The 19,560-nt window shown below is 42.8% G+C and overlaps 1 protein-coding gene across 1 annotated transcript in view; it reads right to left on the bottom strand.

Annotated features, from left to right (window-relative positions):
• Positions 1 to 19,225, bottom strand: part of LOC136956938 (contactin-associated protein-like 5) — a 52,889-nt gene extending 33,664 nt beyond the window's left edge. Inside the window, exons 1-4 of the mRNA XM_067250991.1 lie at positions 19,141 to 19,225; positions 10,374 to 10,484; positions 9,190 to 9,383; positions 238 to 385 (exon numbers count right to left, since the gene is read on the bottom strand). Coding sequence (XP_067107092.1) covers positions 238 to 385; positions 9,190 to 9,383; positions 10,374 to 10,484; positions 19,141 to 19,225 — 538 coding nt within the window. The remainder of the gene's footprint in view (positions 1 to 237; positions 386 to 9,189; positions 9,384 to 10,373; positions 10,485 to 19,140) is intronic.
• Between the last annotated feature and the right edge of the window lie 335 nt (positions 19,226 to 19,560).

Below are 19,560 nucleotides of genomic sequence, written 5' to 3'. Positions count from 1 at the left end.
ATTAACTACTGAGTTGAGGCTAGGTGCTGTGTAAGGATCTACATGTGCTGGTATAGGGCTAGGTGCTGGATGGGAATCCTACAGGGAGGCTAGATGCTGTCTGCTGACTTAGGGGCCTACAGTTACTTGTGTTAGGTAAGGTGCTGGGCAGGGCTGGACTGGGACCGAAAATCGTCCCTGGCATTTTTGGGTTAAGGCGGCTATGGCCTGGGTGGGGGTCCTACAGGGGGTACTCACTGTAAGCACAGCCGTACAGCTCCACCCGAAGCCCCAGCCAGCCGACGGGGTTCCAGTCCAGGGGGACGAAGCGCAGGAAGCGGGTTCTGAGGGGGTGGGGGAGCTTGTGGAGGACAACACCGTCAGCGTTCATGTTCCCCACAAACCTCTGCAGATACAGGAGAGAGCAGGATGAAGAGAGGTGGTTATATACTGAGACCAGCAGAATAAGTGAAAGAGACTCTTTAGGGAATGGCATTCATTAAACAAACAAGACAGCAATTACAGAATCTTTATCAAGGGAGTCTTTTTGGAGCCAGGATTGCCTGAAATGACCTTGGAAGTGTGGAAAATGATGGTAATTATTCCATCCGGGAATTGAAAAGGCTTTTGTGTGCAAGGTGAAAGCTTTGAATCAGAACATGAAAGACAAGGCGCTTTTAGGTCTGGAGAAAGGCATGAAAATCGCTTTTTGCTGACAAAGCGAAATCAATGCCACGTCTTTCTCGTCACACAACCGCTCTATTTGATGCATGAAAAGAGGATATGAATCAGTATGTGGGCTGGAAATAGAAGAACTTGGTTTGCAACATTTCGATGCAGCTCAGTGGAAGAAATAAAGAGAGTACCATGGCAAGGAGCAAGTGGAAAAAACAATTGGTATCACATTTAGTCATCTCCATGGGAGAACCTCTCAGTAAAAATGGGAGACATCATTATTCTTCTTCATTTTCATCTCCCTACCGTCTACGGCATCAACAGCCCCGCCACATGTAGCCACGGGGAAATAAGAGAGAGAGCGAGAACGAGAGAGAGAGAGAAAGAGAGAGAAAGAGAGAGAGAGGGAGGGACAAAGAGACACTCAGACAGAGACTGAGAGACAGAGAGAAAGAGCTACCAAGAAGAAACTCCAGATGACTGATGACCAGACCTTTATAACAGATATGAGGCAGGTGACGAGCTAAATCGATAATGATGTGCATTACGAAGCAACAGAAAGATGGATGGTTGACGTCGCAGCTGCAGGCTTTGTGAATAGCCTAACAGAGTCGACCTGAACCATTTATTTCCCTCCGACTGCAGTTGAAAACACCTTGACATGTGAGTAGATGGGGAGGAACAGCACAAATTAAAACACAAGTAGAAACAACAGCCGCCCCGAGTTCAAATACCCTCTCTGAGGTACTGGGCAGGCAGATGCAGGTGCCCTCACAGGTGAGACAGGAGAGACAATCCTAAAAGGGAAGTATTTAAGCTCTTATTGTGATTTATGCCGGTGCGTTGTTATTGTGAGTGCTTCCTGGTAACTGCATCGTGGAAGAGATGCAAGCTCAGCACTTACTAACTCCGCTGTAACTCATGCCCATGCAGGATAAGCATTAACAAATTTCACTGGGGGTTACATTTCCATTGAGAGCCTACCAGCTATTTCATTGCACACATTCTTGTGTTGTAAAGGAGGCTCTTTAGCAAATTAAATTAGAGAAACAAGTTTGCTTCAAAAATGGTGCATACATATTCATCACTGGTGTACACAGCTATCCATCAAAGCCCTAGAGAAGAGGTAGCCTAATTAAATTCAGCAACACCTCAAACCAAAAATAGGCAGTCAATTACATTGAAAAATTATCTCTTCCCAAATCCTTTGAAATTACATAAGAGTTTAAGGGAATTAAAATGCTGATATGTAAATGACGTCCAGATTATAGTCATAGTTTCTATCCTGTCGCCAAATAATTACTATGCTTGCTGTGAGTTGAAGGTTGTATACATTTTAGTTCCTCTTTGTACAGACTTGACATGAAAAGAAATTCTCTTGAAAAAAGAAAACATGCTTAAATGGTCTTGGATTGAGCAGCCTGTCTTTTATTTTTCAATGTGTTAGATTTATGCAAGATGAGTACTCCTTTTAGACAATAACATCCAGGACAGCAAGTACTCTGATATTTCTGCTCAATGTACTGGTCCGGGTGGTCCCTTAAAATGCCAAAAAGCAGTTATACATTTAATGCAGCAAACTGGGCAATGAAGGGATTTGCTTCATTGCCAAGGATAGCACTGCACTCATACAATGCTACAAAAAATATTCTGTATATGAACTCTGATATCAAAATCTTACAATCAGATCATCTCAAAAGAGCTAGGAACTAAATCACATAGACATTCACAATGTGTATGGTTTAATATGAAGTGTGTAGATTATGGGGGTCAGAAAAAGGCTAAGAAAGTGTAGTGAAATGGATGCCAGTCATTAGTAAGTTAGTTAATTCACGACGATCAACTACCTGGTGCAAACTGCTGTGATGTGTCATACTGTATCATGCATGTACATCTCCCCACCCTCCCCAGGCTCTACAAGACATGAGTCCACGTCTTTATGTGTCAAAAAAGATGATCCTGAAGAAACCCAGAGCTCAGGTTAGTCACTGTCAACATGAACAGGGTAGTCACTGTTCACATAAACAGGTTAGTCACTGTCTATGTAAACTGTCCATGTAAACAGGTTAGTCACTGTCCACATAAAATTCTCCAAACCTTCATTATTTATATTCTTGTATCGACTCCTGAACAGCCTCCCTCCTCTGTCATTAGAGCTCTTTTTTCCTCCTCTCCTGTGATGAGTTGCCTGATGGCACCGACACAGTCTGAGCACATCCTCTCTGACTCTTGGAAATATAGATCAGCGTTGAAGAGATAGGTTTAGGGTTGCAGTGTTGAAATGGAATAATATTCTCGCTGTTAAATGCTGTCGCAGTAATGAGTGTTTGTTGCTGTTGTTTGTGGGGACAGCATTAGAAGGTGGGTGTCTCCAACCAAGGGAGCCCTGAGACATAGCTGGTCACACACAGGCAGACTTCAGAAAACAAATCTCTACAGATTGTGGAGATTTAGAACATGTAAATGTAATTAAGTAACATTTGTAAGGCCAGTTGTTACAGCAAATAACTGAACTCACATTAATGTTACAGACAGTGAGTAGTTTGGAAAATAATAAGACATATATAATAATGAGACATATTCTCTGAACCAAGGATGAGGTTTGATTTAAACATTGTAAGGAAATGTTTTTTCAGCTTCCAACCCTGCTCTACTGCTAATTATTGGTGGAGGCTTTTCAGTGATTTCTTCACATTAGTACGGACACTAAAGTGGATCACTGGACCTAAACAGCTGGAGTGGAAAAGAAAACAACATTGACACTTCTTTCTTCACGGTCCTTTTACAACATGTCTATTTTATGGAAAAGTTTAGGAAATGTAAAGGAATCTTGTAGCTCTTCTGAAAAATGGTATCTGCAGACAATAAACAATAAACGGCACGACACGTAAAGTCATGGCAACCCTGGAGCGGAGGTTCTGGAGTTGCGTTGGTGTATGTGTGGGAAGAGCAGACAGGACCAATCTTATAAAAAGCCAAACCCTGCCCTGCCGGATACTCCAGACAACATGAAAGCCAAATCCAGTGGGTGAAAACGACCCTTACCCCTCGAGGAGAAGGCTCTCTTCTGCAACTCTGCTCTTTAGTTTAGAAGAAAATCAAATAAAACAAAAAAACTGAACAAATATCTTAAACGGGGTCAAAGTTCCCTCGCAACTTCATCACTTGCTGTTATAGTGAAAAAATAAAATACATAAATAAATGCAAGTATTAAAAAAATTAAGGAAAAGTAAAAACACTGTAATGACTGTTCAGGATGGAGTTTCTTCCCTGTAAGGCTTCTCTCTAATGAGATGAAGCAGACAGACATTCTAGAAACAAGTTTTCTTTATGTTGTGGCCCACTACAAATATATTATTAACAAAGGAAAGAAACAATTTTGAGTTCTACTCACTAGTAGAAAGGCTTGAAACCAAAGGGATTGTTTAGTATGTAACGCCGGCACACCTACTGCCCTAAATAAGTTGGAAGGAGTAGGCACTTTATGTTCCAATAATTATACATGTCTGTGTTTACTGTTTCCCTCTTGTTCTCTTGTCGTCTTTTATCTCTTCTTGGAGGCTTCCATTAGGACCAGAGGGTTGCTGGGTCTGAGTGAGAGTCCAGATTGCTGACATATGAGAGACTTGTTGCTCTTGTTGGTTAGTTGTAATGGATTTAAATTCTTGTACTCGCTATGAAATATTTTACTGTTGATTGTTTTTCTACAGGTACACTCTTGCACTTTCTGAGTTTCATGTTGTTTAATTGTAACTTGTTTAACTGCATGTTCTTATGGTTCTTCCCTTTGGCACTTATTTGGTTTTTCACATTGTATGCTTCATGTTTTGGCTGCTCGCAATGTTTGGGGCTATCTCTTTGTTATGATCAGTGACCTATGCACTTTTGTAAAGCTCTCTCTTGGAAGTCGTTTTGGATAAAAGAATCTGCTAAATGCATAAATGTAATGTAAATGTAGGTGTGTCACTGTCACTGTCTTCACTGAGGTATGTGTTTGCCAAGCCAACAATGGAACTATTGAACCTTGAATCTCACAGCAGTATATTAAAGATCCTGTAAAGTGGAATTAAAAACGAGTTTCAAGTTCACCACACCACAGAATAATGTGTTATAAACTACCCATCCAAATTCGAATGAAAAAAAACCCCGACAAGTATGTTCAATTAGGCTTTGAAATCGCAACAAAATCAGCAGTCTTCTCTGTTCGAGACTGGGGGGGCGTGTCGCCTGAAGGAGCTGAAGCTCGGCCCCCTCGCTGGAAGGCGCCGCCTCTCTCAAGTAAGCTACCTACGACCCAGATAATGGACGCTACGTCAAGCCGAACAAAACAGTATAGAATTAGAATGTATTTGTTCAATGAGTGAAACATACAGATGCATATAAATGAAATATTCCCCTGAGCTGTAACACAGGAGTAAACATTTACAGCAGACAGCAGACAGTGAGCTCTCCAACTACTTCTAGCACATTAGCTACCATTTCACCAAAATACCATCATTCTACACCGAGTAGCCTAATATCAAGTTAGCGGTTTGCACTAATTATAGCAGAGATACCTCTGGAAAAGTTATCTAGTATAATTATAACAAGCACACAGAACTGAGTGATGAACTGCTGGCGGCGGTGGATGGTCCAGGTGCGACCGGAGGATGAACGGCCGGGGGGGCGATGCTCGGTACGGCTCCGCGCTGCAAGAGAAGCCGTGTGTTGGTGAACCCCGTCTGTCTCTGGTCCATGTTAAAACTGTCCGGCGTGAAATGGTCAGTGGCGCAGAGGCGGCTGTTGGAGTTTATCCGAAGCTTTCCATGAGCGTGGCTCTTCACAAAATCTATTAACCTATTTTTCCTTTCATTATCAACTTAAATGGCGTTGCAGCGCAGCTGGAGTTCTTGCATCCAGGGAAGATGCAGTTGCGGGTGGTGGGAGACATCCTGAAGCTAGCTTGCTAGCTGATGTAAGCTACAATAACAGTACAGCAGGAGGAGCCATTCAGTGATCTCACAAAGATGGGGCGAAATGACGTAGATAGGGCATTTTTTGGCTCCGCCCATTAAAACCTGATCTGAAAACGGAAGAGAAACTGTTCTTCGGTCTAACTCCACATTTCAGTGCGACAAGGTTTTAGCGCTTTGCACATGCTTTCAGGAACTCATTTCACACGTATATAATGTACTTAGAAGCAAAACATGGAATTTACTTTACAGGATCTTTAACCCCTCCAATCCCCCTAATCGATTCACAACTTGAAAAGTGGTTTACCATATAATAGAAGTTTCAAGTTTTTTCTTGCCTGAGGTTTGCCTCAGCTAATGGTGAAATGTTATATTCTGACACACATATGGATGGCTCATTATAATATTTGTAAAATCTTGTTTATTATCTTTATGTATTTCATAATCAAGTTTGTGTTCATACTTGGACATTCTGTTGCCTCCCAAAAGTCAAAAACAGCTGGACAGTGGACACCCACATATATCAGTCATTTTCCTGGATTTGGACTAATTGGGTCATTAGAGGCTTGTCTAGGAGTGCCATCCTGTTGTTTGTCATATGAGCAGCTCACTCCCTGTAGTGCTGTTCCAGCCCAGCCTCTCTGACTCCCATAGACTAAGACGAAGGAGAGCCGCAAGAATAGATAATTATGTTGCCCCTGTGACCTGGTTCGACACAAAGCAGAGATAAAAAAAAGACTGCAGCTGTGCTTGTAAAGTTTAGTGTGTGTATGTGTGTGAGTGTGAGAGAGAGAGATAAAGGGGGGTATTACCATAAGATAAGAAAGTGAGAAAATAAATGGCGAGTGGACATGAGCAGGGACATCCACAATGTTTAGAGATGATGATTACAAAAATATATATTAATAATAAAAAATAAAACTTATGGCAGTTTTTTTCTTGGTTCCTGGAGATGCCAGTGGTCCAGGAGCAAAGTGGCAGAAAGTCCAGGTTATAGCAGTCACCTCAGCTCTCTCATCAACCCCTCAGGCTGCAGGAAATCCAGCAGGTCGTTACCTATGAACCTCACTCGTTCAGAAGCCAGGCAGACGTCAATTAATACCTCCAAACGTCATAGGTTCAAACTGTGGTTAGCCACCTTTGGAGTTGCTTCATTAAGGGCAGACTTTGGCTAATTAGCTGTCAGTCATGCACAGTGGTTGCTTCATATGACATCTGCTGTCTACTTGCATAGTTATGGCCTGACTATCCAACAGGCTAGGTGCTGTGTCCGTGATTGGCAACAACGAAGCCCCGACATCCATGTTCGTCATTGTTTTAATTGACAGAGCGCGGATAGGTGGTGCCTAGGGCAACATTACCTTAAACACATTGTAATTGGTTGGTACAGGAAATTGAAGCCATGCAAATGAAAGTCACAGTAACTCAGGGAATGAACAAGTAGGCAGGGATGCATTACAAACATCTCCTGGCAGGCTGTGTCAAAACACGTCTGTTCAACTATTTGAGTAAAAACTCAAATTAGAAGCACATCCCCTGCTATCCTACCTCAACACCTAATACCATCCACATCCACTGTTCAATAGGAGACCACATGACAGGACACAGTGTTGTGGAGCCGTGTGGTTGGAGGAAGGTTGCAGACAAAGGCGGAATGCTCGGCCACAGAAGAGTTTGTTTACATTCCAATCAGAGAGAGAGAGAGAGGGAGCGGTGGAAGGTGGGTCAGAGAGAGGGGGGCTGTTGGCATTTATACCTGCCGTATAGATCATCACACTCTCCCATCACCAAGGTCTCAACATGGGTTAGACCACAGTTTCTCATGGGGTCATTAAGCACAGTGTGATTTCTCTCATGAAGATAGGCTAGTCTATTCTGTTGTGATTGTGTTCATTTTTACTAAAGAGCCTAGCATTTAGAAAAAATAAATATATACAGTATAAATCAAATGTAACGCCATCGATGTTTGTAATTCTACAAACAATTTCCTATTTAATTTTAGGTAAATAAATTCAATGTCATAGATAGGGCTTTGATCTAGACAGGCAATTCAATTAGAGTCGAAAGCAGAGTTGTGCTTCTAATCAAAGGTGTGTTACTGTGTTTGTATAAAGAATTGTGCAAGCATTTTAACAGGGTTGAATGTGAAAGCTACATGTTTGCTTTAGTCCCCACAATGACGGTGGATGAATGATAGTCTGAAAGGAATAGTGATAACATAACAGTGATTAATCGATTTAAAAATTATAGTATTTGTTTAAATGAATTATTAGTAAATGTAATAAACATTAACTATTTGTTCCATTAAACTGTTTTTTCCATAACGATATGTGCATAAAAAAAATCATCCTTCATTCATATTTGAAACAGGCCACCCAACCAGCTGAGAGCACATTAACTCTGCGTATCTGGTCACGAGGTGTGATCCAGGCCATTTCCAAGCTAAAACACTATTAACGTTTTGCATTCATATTAAATGTAAGTGCTTCAGCTGACTCTATGCATAGTGACTTACAATAAGAACATTTGTCCTCCCCATCCCTAGATTCCTGTACAGCCCAGAGTAAATAATCTATTTTTACAATGGTGTTAATAATTGAATAAAGGGTACAGCACTGGCTCCAGTATGGTACCTGCTGTGAAGTTAATTATACACCGCAAAAACACCACAACACCCAACACTCCAGCATGCAGTAACTGTCTCCCTGGTCCAGAGCATCCATTCTCATATCCAACCCTTTCGCAGTTTTTATTTTAACCAATTTGAAGATTTTTGTTTAGAAACCTGACATAACTGGGCCGAACACAATGGGCGATAAAGAATTTATGTGCACATCAACATCAGCTGGAACAAACAGGCCCTTTTTTCTTAGACTTTAACTCAATTATGCAGACGTTCCTGAGCAGCACCAAGCTATGACATCACAGTGGAGGGACGTGGTCTGTATTCTGAAAGCAGAGAGTTCACGCGCTCTCTATCGCCTTCTACTAAACGGTCTCCATCACTTGAGAGAGGAGCTAGGAAGATGACTTGTCACGGTGTCGGAGAGCGTGTGTTCTGTATCTGTGTCCATCGAGACGGGAGAGGAAATGAAAGAGTAGTTTCGCTTTCTAGAAGTCACTAGAGGCTCGTGACTGTGTCCCTGACACGAGAGGAAGACCTCAATTTCATCTTTAGTCTTGTGTGTGGAAAAATCTCATATACTGACTTCATATGAACACGGATCCACTTTCATCATCATGAAAAGCAGAGCCTGAACCTTAGACTGAGGTAGAACTTGATGATTGTCTCGTCTTGAAATGAACGAGGATGAATAGTTAGAGAGTTCCAGATGTGAATGTCGCTTCTTCTACAGCCTGAAAGTCATGCAGACTGGCAGACAGCTCCCACAGACCTTGTGTTGCTCAGGTATCCAACTGTCTGATTTTAGTTGCTGCAGTCCCTTGAGTCATTTATTCAAAACCTTTTCTTTCACAAGCAGACTGACTAATACCTCATGAGCTGTGGCTTGATCATCATGATCAATGTGCTGTGGCTTTTTGCACTGTATAGTTGACACTGATCCCCCCAAACAAGACTCACCCCAACTCCGTGGTCCTGCCGGTACTGCTGCCAGGCCCGGCCCGTGTCACTGTAGAGAAGCAGGAAGCTGCTGAGCCAGTCAGAGCTGCCGTAGCGCCCTTGTGTGGCCACGGCCGTCACCTCCATCCTGTCTCTCAGATCCACCTGCAGCCAGGGCTGCCTGTCCAGCACCAGGGGAGACCAGCCTCCCGCTCCTGGGTAGAGCACACAAGGGAGAAAAAAATATCCCTTTCAGCAAGCAGCCGATGCACTCCGGATCAAATTGTGGTTTTTGCCCAGTCTAGCTAAGCCTTTGCCTGTGGGCTCCACTTGCAATGGCTAAAACCCTGCATTGCAGCTTGCTCTGGGAGTATCCTGTGCTCACTTTGTTGTGTGTGTGTACGTGTGTTTGTGTGAAAATAAGTTTGTTGTTTGTGTCATTGGTTAGTAAAGGCTAGGAAATATCTAACACCTCTTTGGTGAAACAAGGCTGTCTGACATCAAATGTGAACCGACAAAGTTTCCTAGACCAAGTCTAAGAGGTGTTTGATGTGCTGAAAGCACCATTGACCAAATACACATTAAACCTTAGAATGTGCTGTGGCCCGGTGTAGAGAAAGTGGTGTAAACGTGTGTTGGCGTGATGTTCAGTCCAATGAGGAGAAGACCCAACAAGCTGAGGATACAGGTCAGCTCTGGCAGGAAGGTTCATTATTCAGACGCTGTGGGCTGGGACACAACACCATGGCAGCAGATGAGTGCAGAATATCAAACCAGAGTCTCCACCACGGAGGAAGCATCGTTTACGGAGCCCCCCAGGGAGTGGAATTGTGCTGTTGTTACAGGTACATGTAGCAGAGGTTGGCTACCACTAAGAATAACTTCAGGTTGGGAGATACCTCGCATACACAACACCTCACATAAGCTATATAATTCGACTGTATCGGATCAAGTTCTGTGTTTGTGTGTGTCCCTGTGAGTGTGAATTTATGGTGTGTCTGTCAGTGTGTATGCATGGAGTGTGTGTCTGTGTCTGTAAATGTGTGCATGTGTGTGTGTGTCTCTGTGAGTCTGTATGCGTCGGGCGTGTGCCTGTGGGTGTGTCTCAGGATCTTCTTTTCCCCCATTCTTGTTTAAAATCCTATATTTCACGGCTTACAGTGTTCAGTTGTTGCGTTGTCGCTGGTGGTTGTGGGTGTACTCACCATCTCTCCTGTTGAGTTTGGCAAAATGTGGCGCGCTGTTGGTGGAGGATTGAGAGGAGCTCTGGAAGGAAACTTGAGGCAGCAGAGATACCAGGGGAATGTTGCAGTGATCTGGAAAATCAACACAAACCCAATACCTATAAACCTCCAAAAACGAAGATTAGAGAGGATTAAAAAGTTTTCAGGACTGGAGTAAGATTGTAGGATTTGAGTTATTAGATCCCCATCATCAATTATTAAACCGTTTATTAGTTAATGCCTACATAAACACACCATGATTAACACCAAAGAAATGCTACAACATCATCTTAAAACCTGGAGAATATAAGTTTTTCCAACTTCAGTGTTGTATTGAACAAGGTATTGCTAAAATACCAGGCCAGGCTCACTTATCCACTCCACAAATCTCCACTCTACAGGCTATTAACTCTACTAGTGACCCTTTAAGAGAGGACAGTCGAGTCCACAGTTCCTTCTGTAACCCTGCGTGTTTGTGTGTGTATGTGACAGAGAGGCTGCATGTGTGTGTGTTCCTTTTAATCCAGCAGTGTGAGATTAGAGCACTTCCAACAGGCAGGAGGAGATTAAGAGGCCAGTGATCTGAGCGTGTCAGACTCCTCTTCCCCTGATCCAGCCCTGCCAGGACAAGAAGAGCAGTGAGGTGGGGTGGAGCTCCTCCACTTACTGCAGGAGCAGGCTTTGTTGATGCCATTGAGCAGAGTTGTGTGTGTGAGTGTGTGTGTGTGTGTGTGTGCATGTATGTGTGTGCAAGTGTGTGTGTGAGTGTGTACAAGTATGTGTGTGTGTGTGTGTGTGTGTGTATGTGTGTGTGTGTGTGTGTGTGAGTGAGTGAGTGAAAGCAGCTGAGGACAATCTGAGGACATAATAGGAACTGCCAGCAGCTTGATTACATTGACTACTGTACTCTCTCCATTAGGGATCCATTCATTCTTCTTTGTTACAAGAGGCTTCTTATTTTGGATGGCAAACACTCGAACTTAGAGATGTCCTCTGCACATCGGTGATGGCTAATGACTACACATAGCTAACAGCACAGCATGTTGGTTGGTAGTGGAGTCCTGTAATATATATATTTTTTTTCATGTTGACTGTTTTTTTATAAGGCTTTCAGGCCAGCTGACTGGATTGTCTTTGACCTGATTTACTCAGATCACTCACCAGCAGATGTTTCTTCTGTTGAAGTGAAGTGGATCAAGCTGTTTTTTAAAGACCCACGTATGAGCAGGCATTTTTTAAAGCCGTAATTCATAGAAAAAATTGTCTCCACCAGCAGACTTTCCTCCAGAGGCTTTCAGACCAGGTTCATAACAGCACTGTTACTAAAACCAACAACGAGCTACGTATCTGTTGACTGTAACTGTATAACCGTAGAACCTTACTTTACTTAACCTTCCTTTGGTACATGTGAATCTCTCTGTGATTTAACCCTGTGTTTTACACTGTGTACAGCCCTGTGTACTTGGTATTGGGTCCTTTGTATATTGCGTATATTATTATTATATAATATTTTTATTTCTATTTTTATTTCCAATTCTTATTTCCTCTTCTGGCCTTCTGCAACGTCACAGTTTCCCCTTGGCGATCAATAAAGCACCTACCTACATTTAAATCCTGCAGCCATTACTCCCTCCATTCCCTCCTCCCTCTCTCTTTCTCTCTCTCTCTGTTTCTCTCTCACACACTCATCTACAGTGTATCAATCTATCTCTTTTTATCTCTCACACAATCCATCACACTGAAGATCGTGCAACCCCTCAATACCTCCCAGCCTACCTTTGATCTGAATAGCTTTCACCTAACCCAGGAATCTGCAGCATCCATATAAATGTCAAGTTGTAGACTCTCACCTCTGTAAAATACCCTGAAGGCCTCTCTCTACTTGATGGAATGACAGCCCCCCTCTCCATTTGAGACCTGGACCTAAACACAGGGCACTCAAGACCTTGACACAGAAGAGAGGGTACACCTATAACCATTTATGTCAACAGCATACAGAACTGACATAACTCTCAGGGCTTGTGAAAATGGAGACAATCTCATACCTCCACTTAGAAAATGTGTATTTTATGAACTGTATTTTTGTTTATAGTCTCCCTCTATTTATTTGGCGGCAAGCCAAATGCCGGCCTGTCAATCACAAAGACTTACGAGCCAGGGATGATTTGTCTGCAAAGCTGCACTGCTCCGTGCCTTCCTGCCCTGTAGGATAATTGAAAATCCTTCGAAGCTATGAATGTGATCGTGCCACCACACACTCACTATGCAAAGTGTGGGGACTTAAATCACACTAATGCACACACACCCACACACACATTTTTCCCTTCCTAAATTTCTCTCTCTCTTTATTTCTCTCTCTCTCACCTCAAACACAAGGACAAAAAATATAACTAAAAGCAACCTTTTCTAATACGAAGTCTGAACAGTGCAGCCATGTGGCTGCTATGCTGAGGTATTTTAGTCAGCCTAGTCAACATGGCAGGCCTCCACGACAGAAGCATCCTGACACCCCCAGGCTAATATAAGACCGCTAGAGGTTATCAGTGATTGTGTTTGGGATAAAAATACGAGATGCAGCTCTCCTCCCTGTTCCCTAAGGTGTGTCGTCATGCAGTGATGCATGGTAAGATGGATGAGTGTGAACACAGTTATATTCAGAGTGTGAGTTCTCTGTTCCCTCCCCGCCCTAAACGATGTACACCAATTAATAACTTGCTCCATGAAGAACATATTTGTCATGTAAAACAGTGACCCACAACTAATGTTCCTAGCAAACCAATGACAGTAAGAGTGTGTTGGAAAAATGAGGTGAGGAGTTGTGATTTCAAAAGCTGTACTTAGGTTCTAGATTTGGAAGTTGTTTACTTCATCATCAGGATTCGCGACAGTTGCGATGTGAAATTAATAACAACAGTATCTCTGAAATAGTGTGAGGATAGTGAGGGTGATTCAAGCAGATGCCATAAACCTGTTAGCAATGCTAGTTTAGTGTGTACTTCATCCTATTCAAAAAAACTTTTCTCAGAAGTGCCCTACCTCCTCAAAGTCCCCCACCCACCTCCCTCACTCTCATTAGCAAGCCTCTCTTAATCTTGCTAAACTAAATAAACAACGGCCCACGGAAGAAATCGAGCCCAATTACCGCAACAAACTGACGGGTGTATGATTTGCAGTGAGGAGTATTTTTAGCTCTGTGCGCAAGCCTGAGTGCACCTGCAGCAGAGTGGTGAGAGCCTGAGCTGCTTGCTGAGATCCCATCATCTGAACAAGCCTCAGAGGTGTATGGGAGGTGCTCCCTCTCTCTCCCAGCCTCTCTACAGAAACTCAGTGGAGATGAGATATGAACTGGCAGCACCTTGGGACCAGCTCAGAGGGAATCCTGGGAGCAGGCAGACCACACCAGCCAGGGGAGGGTGGTCAATAGAGAGAAGAGCTGTAGACTTGTGGAGGGGGGGCTGTAAGAGCAACCTTCTATCCTACAATGCTGTCTCATCTAGCCTTGCTCCCAGGGCAATCTTGTCGCGGCAACAATGTGATCCAGTTGTGGATCTGTCTATGCCTCCGGAGAGTATTGATAAAGCCACATATACGATACCTCCCAAGGACCGCTAGACTTCAGACCTATATCTCTGCTCTGGCAGACCTTGAGCTGGGTTCAGGTATCGGCTGACAGTTAGCTCCAGACGCAGGCTGAATTCGAGGAAGCGCAGGTCAATACGAGTGATTGAGAAACACAGTCCTGTACTGTAGCACTTCATTTCCAATAAAGCATTCGATAGCCCACTCTAACAGAGATCAAAGAGATAGAGTTCTTCATATACTGAGAAAGCTAGCATTGTTTACTTGTGGATAGGTAGTTGATATGTAGTCTTCCGTGGGTAAAAAAACGCTTTATCTTTGGAAGCTCGCTGGGCTGAATAACGTACCATTTTGTGAAACAGTAGTCTGGATAAGAGCGTCTGCTAAATGACTAAATGTAGTCAGTCTACCATTGAATTCACTGTTTCCTTATGAATGTGATGAAGGGTTTGCTATGTAGTGGCAAGCTATTACACACATCATCTCTCTGTCCTGTTATTCTAACGCCTGTGTAACCTCTGCTAGACAACCCACACTGAGCGCATCATTAGCCGACACTGTGTGTCCCTATGCAAAGAGACCAGAGGTTAGTTCTGATTGGCCCCTTGTGAATAGTACAGTAGAGGAGGCTTCCCATTTGAGGTGGACTGACAGCTCGGCCTCCATTTGTCAGCAGCCCCTGATGCTGGCTCCGATCTGGGCATCTTCACTTCTGCCTCTCTAGAAATGTCACACACAACCCACTCACATTTGAATACAGAGCTTGGCTTTGTTGGCTCACCGCCATGATGGCCAAGGAATAGCAGCTACAATGCCACGGAAAACAACACCAACTGTTATAATGGAGGGGCATAAATACAAGCTGACGCTAAACACAAACACAGTGTTAGAATATTACACACTGCAGAGGTATTACCCATTCGTTTAACTGTTTGTTGATCTCCTGAATCTGAGATGTTAAAGCCAACTCTTTATCGTGAAACAATTCCTGGCTGCTGTAAAGAGACCGGTCTCACACATTGTTCTTTACAATCAAAACAATCAAAACCCTTCTTGAGTATGAACCTTTTCATGGTAGAACACAACAGAGATGAATCTAAATGGACTGATAATGACCAGCGGCAGTCCCAGAACCCAACCCTCACTGTCGGTTCAGTCTATTTTGGGGATGAAAAGTTCAAAATCATTATCTTCTTGTTGTTGTTGTTGTCAAGCCTGGTGCCTCACTTAGCCCTCGCTGTCTGACTGGAACGCTCAATAAGAAGTGGGTGTCGTTAATCCTTCTGAGTCCTGTGCCAGTAATAACAGGAATAGAAAGAGGGTGAAACTTACTCTCTGTACCACTATCTGCAGAATATTCATTGGCCTTTATAGATCACCAATGGTGGACCATCAGTGTGAGAGCAATGCCATTGGAAATGCAAAGCCGGCACTGGCGCCACATTCATCAAAATAGATTTTGTCTCATTCCCGAGAGCCCAAGCAGAAATGATTGCTCTAAACAGTGTTATATCATATATCCATTGCTGTTTTTGCATTTGTTTTATTCATTACGGCCAACTGCTGGCTTGTTCTATTCTGTAATCTGATGGTGGAGTGAGAAGAGAGAGAAATACAGAGAGGGAAAGAGAGAGAGATGGTGGAGATACAAAATAGATACAAAAAAAGAGAGATCTGTTAGGGGTGTTTTTTGTGATAAATTAGACCTCGTTCTAGGTATTCACAAGACAGGTCTCTTTGACAGTGGGGAGATAAAATGAAAAAGTATGATTCCACTAGGCTATACAACCAAACAAGGAAGAAAAAAAATTAAGGGAGCCACATTCTGTGCTGTGTCCATAGCAACAAGAGGTACTGTATGTTTCTAGCGGTTGCTAGATGTCTGATATTAGAATTTCTTACCATAAATTGATCTCTTATACACCAAATGTTGCTGCCTGTTTTCAAATGTATTGATTGCGTTTTGAACAGTACAAACCAGAAAATATGTATATGATCTGTTGCTAGACTTCATGCATTTTCACACATATGGAGAATATTCCAAGCTTCCAAACTGCCCAAACATGTAATTACATAACCCTTCATATGTAACTCCAATGTTGGTAACATGCTACTATCCAGGTTTAGTGTTACTAATATTACTTGTTGTTTCCCGTATTAAACAAGGTGCCTGCAAACAACATGAAATCACTTTCCAATGTGATAAGTATCTACAGAGAAACAAAACCTGGTTTCCCATAAAGCTGGACAGAACAGCCCCTGTAGACATGAGAGACACAGAAACCATCCGCCCTCCACAGAACAAAAGTAAGCCAAGTCAGTCTTGCATCGTTTCATTAAAGCCCCTGTAATTGAACTCTTTGGGGACCATGTAAGCACCTACATGAATAACCCTTTCAAAAGACGGAAATCAATTGTAATCAACATGGCGGGTCCCAGTCCAGCAGTTGTGATGTATCGGCTGTGACAGTTTAAGAAATAAGATGTGGGCAACCACGGCCAGAGTCACACAGGCCTGAGGATAGAATCAGCATGGCCCCGCCACACCACCTAAACACCATGCCTGCTTCACAAAGTTATCTCTTATAATCTCACTTGAAGTGATATTCATCGTATTAAAGAGAATGTGTTTTTGGTATAACACATTACTTGACTGGAGTTTTATATTAGTCATGACACCTTACTACTTAGAACAGCTTAATGTTTTTTGATTTATCAGTCCTAATAACCCTCATAATATACATTAGTTATATTAATGAGGATGATTTGGCTGTGATTATCCTTTTCATTGCTTTTGTGTCAGTGTATTGTAATCACCACAGCTCACTGAAACATATATAATCATTCTCATCATGTTCACTCACTCAATACATAGGCTAGTCTTCATCACCTAGCAAGATCACTTCTGGTAGTGCAGCATTATGGTTAGTCTGTGTGGGTTCGGAATTATGGAAATCATTATTTCCTCTATGCAGTGATGAAAGGCAGGAGATAGAAGAAAGCGATTGGATCATTTTAAACTGTGAAATTATCAGCCTTCTTTCCAGTGGCATTGGGGCTTTGATCACCGAGTCATATTTGATGTTGACCTAATAGGTGTGATGTGTGTTTGGGCATGCATTATCTTTAGCTAAAGTGAACTAGTCATTTGTAACTAGGCGGGTTTTCCTGTCTCCGAACAAGGGATGTAGTGCATATAGAAACTGCTACTTCACTGACATCTCATGTCTATCACAACATGACTCAGAATATACTTGAAATATATTGGATTAGTATCAGTCTGTAGTTGAGTCTCAGTGAGTTCCTGTACTGCTCATTTTAAATTCAGCATACTACTGGGAAAATAGCAAGCATCACTCTGGCACCCGCATCCACAATGGGAGGCTGTCATCTACAGTGCACATTGCATTGTGTGATGGTGTCCCTCTAAAGGCAGTAAGTGGATTGGCAAGGACGTCATTGTCTGCAAAGAGGGGTGCATTGAAGCAGGCCATGTTATAGAACTGAAGTATGCAGATGAATGGAGACAGCTGAGGAACATGTGCAGGATACGACATGGGATGGAACGTTCTCAAAGTAATCACTGGAAGGTTCTGTAGGTCTAAGGTGTGGGCTATGGCAGATAGAGTCAGTGAAAGTGGAGCAGCCTTCCACCCACAACCCCACGGTGAAGTGTGTCATATCAGAGACAGCACTGGTAATGAAAGCCCCTGCTGTTCCAGCCAAAGGCAGCCTTCAAAATCCCTCTTTCCCTCCCAGTGGGGAACTTTCCCTTTTAAAGCACCCACACTTTGGCCTTAATAAAAATATGATAAACTAAATTATACAGAAGGCCCAAAAAAGCACTAGGATTATCTGGTCTGCAATGTATGCTGCCAATCACAGGGATAAAAGCAGTTGCTTTAGGTCTGTGGCTGTACACAAATCGTAGGGAGTAGGAATGTCCTCATGAAAAGTGATAGAATAGCTTTCACAGGTCACTGGGGCAAAGATACCCTTTGATGTCTGTGGGAGAGCGAGACAAATAGATGGAAAGACAGAGAGAAAGAGGCAGACAAAGAAAGAAATAGAGAGAAAGACAGAGAGACAGAAAGGCAGACATAGAAAGAGAGAGATGCATAAGGACATGGTCCTCTGAGAGGATGTGGCTGCCATTATCTCTGTCACCTGACACAGGGGCCGCACAAACCAGCCATGATTGATCTCTGGCCTCTTCTTTTGTTTCTCAAAGGTAAATATGAGAACAGCCATTTGCTTGTCCTCTTGGAGAATCTAGACGTTTCATCTCTAGAGCAGCATGTCAATCCTGATCATTGGATACATATGAGAACCACAAGAAGGTCATAAATGAATAATGCAGCTGTCAGTTTAGCTCACTTCAGAGGGTTACACCGCTGGACTAAACTGCTTATAGGATAGGCAAAACCCGGGTGGTCCAGGCTCTGGCTGAGAGGGACCTGCCACCTCTAAGCCTGGGTGGGATAACAAGGCAGGTTTTATCAGTAGTAGATTTGAACCATGACAGACATATTCAGCAAGGCCGATTTTGGATAGAGGTATTTCGTGTATGTTATTTATACATTTGTTGTTCTGATCAAACCGATTCCGGTTTCACCATAGCGCGCTACCGACAGAACACTAAAGCTGTAGGCTACTGCCTGGAGTACGACGGCATTTGCATAACTTGTACAGACAAGTTATTGTCTGTACCTCACCTGCAGTACATCAAGATACGTATGTACAATGTCTAGTATGGAACGACGACCTCTAGTGACAGCAAATGATTCAAGTTATTCCGTAACTTCATCATGTTGCCACATACAATCAGACACCGTGTGTATGTGTTGTGTATCAATTTAATTTGGCGTGCGATTTCTGTTTCAATTCATACGACAGAAGATATTAAACTGGATCCATAACAGCTATATTCAAACATGATTATGTTCGCAATACTGTAAATAAGCTTCTGCATTTAGGGCTGAATAGCTTATCATGCCAAAAGTCACATTTTATTCACAATGTCGCCGTTGTTTACAACAAGATTATTTGTCCGGAAACATATTAATTCACATATTTATCTTAACCAATTTCTGCAAAATAGGATACAGTAAAGTGACAATACTGTCCTATAACGATGTAAGTCTTTCATAAAGCAAGCATCCATACTCACATTGACTGGCTGCAAATACTGTGTGGGTGACGCTCAATAAACAAAAGGCATTTATGTAAAGCTGAAACAACTTCTGCATCTCCATCGTGCCTAAATAGTTAAATCCTTATGTGGCAACGGAGTATGTCTCCTACAATATCTCGTTTTGCATCCAGCGTGGATGAAACCATGCACTCAGCGTGATGCCCGCCGTAAGAGAGTGCTGCTACGAACACTCCTCCAAAGAGCCAAAAAGGTATAGAGAGAGGTAGACGGAGAGACAATGCGAGCGACAGAAGGGACGAGAGACAGAGTACAATTGTGTGTGTGACAGAGAGAAAGAGAGGGAGAGAGAGAGAGAGAGAGAGAGAGAGAGAGAGAGAGAGAGAGAGAGAGAGAGAGAGAGAGAGAGAGAGAGAGAGAGCGCTCTGATGCATTACG

The sequence above is a fragment of the Osmerus mordax genome, chromosome 2, assembly GCF_038355195.1.
Source record: "Osmerus mordax isolate fOsmMor3 chromosome 2, fOsmMor3.pri, whole genome shotgun sequence".
NCBI lineage: Eukaryota > Metazoa > Chordata > Actinopteri > Osmeriformes > Osmeridae > Osmerus > Osmerus mordax.
The sequence above is the reverse complement of the archived record's forward strand: the minus strand, read 5'-3'. Positions and strand labels throughout refer to the sequence as shown.